The following is an 8,211-nucleotide window of genomic DNA, read 5'->3' on the forward strand; positions in this document are numbered from 1 at the left end:
TAAGATTAGTCCAAAATCACATTAGTAATGTTTGACCAACTTTATATTAAAATATCAACATCTATAATGCTAAAGATATACAATATGGAAATTAATTTCATAATTATAAATTTGGTATTGTGAATGTTTATATTTTCTCTTAAACTTGATCAAAGTTTATGAAGTTTGACTTAGACAAAGCTTATATTATGTGGAGTTAAAGGAAACAAAGGTAGTATTATCTAAATTATCCGAAACTGGAAAAACTGAATCACCCAGTAATGGTCGAGCGCTGAACTGTAAATATCCATACAACTAGTCTCAAGATAAAACGGTATCCAGGAATAAGACTCCGGTAGGTAGAAATACCTAGTGCAACAGTGTCTAGGAGCAGAGCACAAATATTTACAGTTCCGCCAAAACTTGTGGTAGGGTATGATGGACCATCAAGCTCGGCGCTTGCTGAGACGCCATGAGTTGGGCTCGTGGTACCTGTCGTACAGAGGCTCAATCCTTTCCTGTCGCTTCCTCTTGCTCATCTTGGTTGGATCTGCGCCCTTGTAGAATCTTGGCGCTAACTCCACTAACCATTTCGGGTCAACCACGGTCACCTCCCTCATATACTCCTTGGTCGTCATTACAAGCTCGTGGTAAATGACCCAATCTGGTTGGCGCTGGAACAGCGCACTGCTTGGGTGAATGTACACTGGCTGGTTCTCCACCAAGGTTCTGTAGCCTTCCTGGGGATCTTTCCTGGCAGCATGGAAAAAGAAGCCGGCAGTGATTGCTTTCCTTATTTTCATGAAGTTCTTCCCAGCAGCGACAACATCCAACTTATATCTGCAGATACATCGGCAAATATGTTAGCGCACAAACAAAATCATATCAAGCTCTAGGACAATAGATCGAACAACACACCTCTACCATTGGATAGGCAATGAATGCAAGTTGTCTGAACATTTGATAACGAAAGCACAATGAAACAAGCCATGGATAGGTCTCCAAAAAAAACCATCTTCACTAATTCCTTTGTGAAATGTTTTTGTATACAACACTACAATGTTTTTTAACGAAGGATCCAAATTAGCAGACCACACAAATATTGGTATTTATCCCTGACTGTCTACAGTATGCACCCGCAGAAACCAGGCATTAATTCCAATTCAATATCCACATGCAACAGTTATGCAACTTATAGTGGACCTAATACACTGCATGGTTCATTTTTACCCTCTTATAAGTAATCTTTGCATAATCTTTTGCATCAGTATTATGAGCGTAGGTTTTTATCCCTGTCTTCAGTATATTCTCGTCATAATTATTGCATATAAATTAGGCATACTGATTGTATTTGATGTGATGAGTACTGCTAATCTGCTTTGAATTTGATTAATAGAAATCTACTAAGGAAAACCTCCATTACACATCTAATGCAGAGGCTCTTCATTCAATTTATTATAATTCAACTAGTTACCTATCCATGATAGTTAGAAGCTGCTTTCTGACATCTTGTGCTCTCCTTAGCGATCTTGACTGAACAAAGTTCTCAAAGCACCAGGGCCCTGAAAAGTTCTTTGCTTTCCAAGCCTCATATACAGCAAGTAGGGTAAGATGATCTCCCTCTGGCTGGAAAAATTTGGCCCTTTTCTGATCAGCTTGAGCCTGTTTTTCTCTAGGCCTATAGAAAATATTCCCCGTTTGAATCATCGCTATAATAGTCAGTATCTCATCACTGCATCCAAGGTCGACGCTAGCTAGTAGCATCTTTGAAAGTGGTGGATCCAGTGGAAATTCAGCCATTTTTCTTCCCAGTTTGGTAAGAAGGCCCTCCTCATCAAGAGCGCCAAGGCTGTAAAGCTGTTCCATAGCAGAGATAAGTGCTTGGGGTGCTGGGGGGTCCATAAAATCAAAGGATAGTAGGTCATTTATCCCCATTGCCTTCATATTAAGAACTGTAGAGCCCAAATTGATCCTTTGAATTTCTGGAATCGTCGTTGGTGACATTTCATTGCGGTAAGCACTTTCAGTGTATAGACGATAACATTTGCCTGGTCCAGTACGGCCAGCACGCCCTGCTCTTTGTTTTGACGATGCTTGTGAGATTGGAGTGATGACCAATGAATCAAGCCCTTGTTTTGAATTATAAACATTGATTTTGGCGAAGCCAGGGTCGATGACATAATATATGCCATCAATGGTTAAAGAAGCTTCAGCAATATTGGTGGCTACGACCACCTTCCTCTTCCCAGGTGGAGCTGGCTCAAAGATCTTTGACTGCATTTCACTAGGCAGAGCGCTATACACAGGCAAAATTATGAGCTCAGGAACATCCTTTCCCAGCCCTTTCATCCTCTCATATAAACATTGACAGGCATGATCAATCTCCTCTTGACCAGTCAAGAAAACAAGGATATCACCCTCTGGCTCTGTCAAGTGGATCTGCAGCACGGTAATCAATGCAGCATCCAAGTAGTCACTTTCTGGTTGTTTGGTGTAGAGTATCTCCACTGGGAATGTTCTTCCCGGAATTGTGAAGATGTTGCAGTTGAAGAAATACCCAGAGAACTTTTCAGCATCAAGGGTAGCAGAAGTAACAATAAGCCTCATGTCAGGTCTACGCTTAACAAGCTGCTTTAGCAAACCGAAGAGAACATCTGTGTGGATGGTCCTTTCGTGCGCTTCATCAAGCATGACTACTGAATACTGGGAAAGGTTCTCATCAACTAAAATTTCACGCAGAAGCATTCCATCGGTCATGTATTTTATCACAGTTTCTGGGCCAGTGCAATCCTCAAAGCGAATGGCATAACCAACTTCCTCTCCCAGTCGACAGCCAAATTCTTCTGCCACTCTCTTTGCAACAGACATTGCAGCCACCCTACGAGGTTGAGTACAGCCAATTTTACCCCTTGTGGTATAACCAGCTTCAGCCAAATATTGTGTCACCTGCGTTGTCTTTCCAGAGCCAGTTTCTCCGATAACAACTAAAACTTGATTATCATGCACAGCTTGAATCAACTCTTTCTTCAACTTGTATATTGGAAGAGTTTGCCTCTGATCTTGTATTGAAAGCTTTGACCTTTGCCCAAACGTTAAAGCTTTTCCATATGCTTCCTTCTTCCATTCTGGCATGTCATAAGCTGATAGACCAACACCTCTAAGCTCCTGTGCAAGGTGTCGCTCACCTGTGTCGGGCATTGGGTCCTCCCATGGCCTATTCAGATCCTTGGGTATCGAGTCCAGCATTGCTCTCTGCTCTTGTTCTCTAACCTCACGGCGCTCCTTGATGAGGGCAGTCTGGAGAGCTGCTGCTCGACTTAATGAACCCTCTGGATTCTTGAAAATCTTAACAGGTGACATGTCAATTGAGAATCTGCTTTGTCCCTGCAAGAACTCTGGTTCATCCTCATTAAGCTCAATCTCCAACTCCTCCTCTGCGCCTTCCTCCTGATACAACATTCCATCACCATCCTCATCAAACTGTGGGTAATCCCTCACATCGAGAACACCCGAAGCAATTAGCTGCTTCGCTTCCCACCTCTCCGGTGAGCTCATCCGCTTGAGGGGACGCCGCGAGATGGGTGCAACCTCATCCTCCTCTGTAATCACAATCCCCGATAGACCCAACCTCCTTCCAGACCCAGCAGCAGCAGCACTACCAACAGATGGGTTAGTCCTTGGAGCATCCTCCACACCACGCTGCATTGGCAGAAGGTCCTTTCCTGTATCCTGATCCACATCCCTCAGTGAGAGACTCAACTTATCTCCCTTTACCGAAACTACCTTCACGAACACCTCCTGATCACGCTTCACCACCTCCTTTGCATTGGTTATCCGTCTGCTTGCCATCTGCGATACATGAACAAGTCCCTCACGGCCACCACGAACATCCTCAAGCTTGACAAAGCAACCGGTGTCCATTACACGGGTCACCCTCCCCCTGTACACCTGGTAAAGCTCAGGCTCGCCACTTGAATTTGTCAGGGTATTCTCTGTCTTCCTTCCTCCAGCCCTTTCCTGCTGTCCCTCCTCCTCATCCACATACCTCCTGCTCCTTCCATGGGCCTTGCCAGTATCCCTGTCCCTTTGCTGGAGGCGGTCCTGGGCCCTCCGACCATTACCGTCCCGATCTCCCTCCCGGTCTCTGTCGCGACCACGGTCTCGATCCCTGTCCCAGCCATGATCATGTTCACAGCCTCGGTCATGGTTACGATCCTGGCCACGGTCATCATGTGCTCGGTCACGGTTATGGCTGCAATCACCACGCCCGCGGTCTCTGTCACGACTGCGGCCATGGTCACGATCCCGTCCGCGTTCATCACGCGTGCGGTCATGGTCACGGTCCCGAGAGCGGTCATCGCGACTGCGGTCCCTGGAAGGGGCAGGGGTGGTCGCCGCTGTGGCATTGGCATCACGCTCAAGCTCGAGGCGGAGCTCGCGGGCGCGATCTGCGTCGTCGGGGCGCGAGAGCGCGCGGTACTTGGAGTTGGACTGCGAGGCGGCGGAGCTAGGGTTATGGGAGGGCGGCGGGAGGATGGCGTGGATGATGGTGAGGAGCGTGCGGACGAAGTAGTCGGGGAGGTCGGCGCCGTTGGCCTTGAGCTTGGCGTCGAAATCGGCGACCGAGGGGGCGTCGCGGCCGAGCTCGGTAATGAACTCAGCCAGTACCTTGTCGCCTACACCGATGTGCGTCTCCAGCTCCGAGCAGACCTTGGAGACGAGCGACAGGTACTCCAACTTTCGGAGCCCATCGTCGCCGGGACCCTCCCCCGCCGCCGGCGCCATGGCTAGTGGGTGGATGTGGAGCTAGGGTTTGCTGGTCGGTCCCGGAACTATAGGGGTTGGATTGGTGAGGTGGGGCGGCTCTTCGGGACTTCCAATCTGGGAAAACCGCCTCGCTGAAGGCTGAGACCCCGAATAGATCCGACGAACGAGAGGAGGCAAGTAAATTTACAGCAGATGCCACCGTATCCGCGATATCAAAGATACTTCTTTTTCCCCTTTTACTTGTCGAGAGTTGGCTGTACCCTAGCGACAAAGGCTCACACCTTAAGGCCTCTTTTGATTCATAAGATAGAATTATCATAAAAATAAAAATTTTGTAGAAAATGAGATGACATGTATCTCAAATCCTATGAGTAGGAATAGAAAATAAGATGTCATTTAGTTGACACCAAAGGAATTTTTCTATTGAGTCTAGGTTCTTTTTTTCCTATGAAATGTGGAGGATAGGAATCAATCCTATGTAGGAATAGGAATTCATTCTTATGAACCAAAGAGCTCTAAAGAAAAAAAATCTTATAAAAATTCTATTCTCTAAAATTCTTATGAAATTTCAAAGGAGGCCTAAAACTAGCTCGTGTGTTGCAATGGTAGAAAAAAATGTCTCAGTCTTAATAAGAAATGGTTCAAGACCCAATATCTCAATCTTAATAAAAAATGATTCAAGATCCCACACAGGTACACTTCCACCATTTCAAAACGGCAGAGAAGCACTAATAGCATAAACCGTGAATATAAAATACTCCCTCATTTCTAAATATAAGTCTTTTTAAAGATTTTAATATGAACTATATACGGAGCAAAATGAATGAATCTTACTCTAAAATACGTCTATATACATCTGTATGTACTTCATATTGAAATCTCTTAAAAGACCTATATTTAGGAACGGAGGGAGTATTACTAAAGCTTAATTTCTCAATTCAATTTCAATAGTGCCAAAATTAGTTACAAAGACACGCTTTGTTTTCTACATAGATTGATAATTATCGAGTACCTACCGCTATTGTGGATTTTTTATCTTATAGTTGTACCTTTCGTGCATAGAATAAAAGATTTTTACTATGCAAAATCTCATTGCATGACTTTTATAACAAAAAATTCGTGCATAGAATGATTTTTAATTGATCTTTTAGGTGACCCCATATTCATTTTTTCTTAGAAATATTAAAAATCCCATTGTTAGTTTATTTAATTTTATGAAATGAAGTCTTATTTTTTACATGGCCTTCCTTGCTCATTGTATCCAAAATATGACTATGTTTGTGGCAAAAAGAATAAAAAACTCAAATGTGTAGGTTTTTTTCATGTAGAGCATAGATGTTTTGATTGTTTGCACCTAATTTTATTTTTTGAAAAGATGTTTTGATTGTTTGCACCTAATGTTTTTTCAGTAAGAGGAAAAACTCAAATGTATTTAATATTATCATTCGCATGAGGCAATTTTGTGAACGTCCGTGAGTTTAATACATTTTTTGTGTGTTATCGGCTCGGGTCCCATCCCCATCATCATATGGTCATGTTCATGCACATGCTCGTAGTCGTTTGCAATTGTTGACACGGATGGTATGTGCGCATGGCTTGGTGGTCTTGGCTCCCACTCGTCAGCGGCCACGCTTCTTGACAAATTGGTCATGGAGTATTCTTACTCTTATCCTCTTAAAGCTAGCGTTCATTTTTGGAAATCTTAAATCCAACTCCCAGTTCAAATCCAGATGATTGTTTATTTGTAAATTAAAAAAGAAAAGAAAACATTAGCATTTTTAGGGAAAAAGAAAAGGTTAGCAGGAACAACCCAACCAGTCGCGGTGCACTTGCGTAGCCGGCCTAGCAAAGAGAGTTTGGAAAGCATGGCCCACTTTTTCCTAGCCGAGGCCCATCTCCTATTTCTCCTTTAACCCTAGCTATCCTACCAATCCCCAATTCCTCTTTTCTTTTCTCTCGATCCCTTCTGCGACGCCACACCCCACACACAGGTGATGTGTCCAAAATTTGAACTCCCTTTGGGTGAAAGAAATCCCCTTCTTTTGTGGTGGAACCCCTAGAATTCCTTCCAAGATTTCATAGGTAGCATTAGCATCAAGCTCAATAAAATTCCCTTTAGCGGCAAAATCTAAGAGTTGTCTATGATGCAAAGCCAATCCTATGTAAAAATTATGAAGCAAAATCTTTGTGTCTCCCTTTAGGTTGCAAACATGATAGGATTCCATTAGCCTATACCAAGCATCTTTCAAATTTTCTCCTTGTCGTTGCTTGAAGTATAAAACTTCAAAATCCGTTGACAAAGGAGGAGGAGTCATGCTAGCCATTATGACTAGAAATCAAGAACGCGGATAGATCCGGCAAGAAAATGGCGAACAAAAAAAGGACGAATAAAATTGGCAAATTTTTGTGAAGCGGGGGAGAGGAAAATAAGAGGCAAATGGCAAATAATGTAAATTGCAAGGAGATGAGATTTGTGATTAGGAACCTGGTAGATGTTGATGATGTCTCTCCGGCAACGACACTAGAAAGTTCCTTTGATGTCGCTTGAGATGCATCGGTGTTTCCCCAAGGAATAAGGGAGGATGCACCACAACAACGGTAAGGTATTTCCCTCGGTGATTAGACCAAGGTTATCGAACCAGTAGAAGAACCACACAACACTACGTAAACGATACGTGCTCACAAATAACAAATATTGGCAACCCGATGCGTTAAAGGGGTTGTCAATCCCTTTCGGGTAGCGGTGCCAAAAAGTGACGTAAGGCTGGGATAAAATTGTAGTGGATTGATATAGATGAAAATAAAAGTAAATAAAACGTAGCAAGGTATTTTTGGGTTTTTGATAATATAGATCTGAAAATAAAAGAAGCAAATAAAATAAAAGGCAATTGGCAATATGGATCTGAAAGTATATGAGAGGAAAATAGACCCGAGGGGGAGTAGATTTCACTAGTGGCTTCTCTCGAGAAAATAGCAACGGTTGCAAAAGACAAATTACTGGAAATTGATAGAAAAGTAAATAATTATGACGATATCCAAGACAATGATCATGTATATAGGCATCACGTCCAAGATTAGTAGACCGACTCTTACCTGCATCTACTACTATTACTCACCACATTGATCGCTATCCAGCATGCATCTAGTGTATTAAGTTCATGGAAAAATGGAGTAATGCAATAAGAACTGTGACATGATGTAGACAAGATCTATTCATGTAGGAATAGACCCCATCTTTTTATTCTTAATAGCAACGATACATGCGTGCCTTGCTACCCCTTCTATCACTGGGAAAGGACAGCACAAGATCAAACCCATTACAAAGCACCTCTTCACATTGCAAGATAAATAGATCAAGTTGGCCAAACAAAACTCAAATATCGGAGAAGAAATAAGAGGCTATAACAATCAAAATATTAAATCAAGGCAAATTTGATCATAAACTCACAATTCATCGGATCCCAT

General features: G+C 43.0%; 1 protein-coding gene across 1 annotated transcript; it reads right to left on the reverse strand.

Moving 5' to 3' along the window:
* Window positions 1-237: 237 nt before the first annotated feature.
* Window positions 238-4,901, reverse strand: LOC123085981 (probable pre-mRNA-splicing factor ATP-dependent RNA helicase DEAH5). The gene is made up of 2 exons (XM_044507685.1): window positions 1,454-4,901; window positions 238-819 (listed from the first exon to the last, which is right to left on the reverse strand). The coding sequence occupies exons 1-2, from the start codon at window positions 4,762-4,764 to the stop codon at window positions 426-428; spliced, it is 3,705 nt and encodes a 1,234-aa protein (XP_044363620.1). The 5' UTR covers window positions 4,765-4,901; the 3' UTR covers window positions 238-425.
* Between the last annotated feature and the right edge of the window lie 3,310 nt (window positions 4,902-8,211).

This window comes from Triticum aestivum, chromosome 4A, assembly GCF_018294505.1.
Source record: "Triticum aestivum cultivar Chinese Spring chromosome 4A, IWGSC CS RefSeq v2.1, whole genome shotgun sequence".
In the NCBI taxonomy this organism is placed as follows: Eukaryota; Viridiplantae; Streptophyta; class Magnoliopsida; order Poales; family Poaceae; genus Triticum; species Triticum aestivum.

Coding starts and splice junctions, on each gene's coding strand:
- LOC123085981 (XM_044507685.1), bottom strand. CDS start 4,764: ATGGCGCCGGCGGCGGGGGAGGGTCCCGGCGACGATGGGCTCCGAAAG. Junction 820..1,453: donor CTTCTAACTATCATGGATAG/GTAACTAGTTGA, acceptor ATGTATCTGCAG/ATATAAGTTGGATGTTGTCG.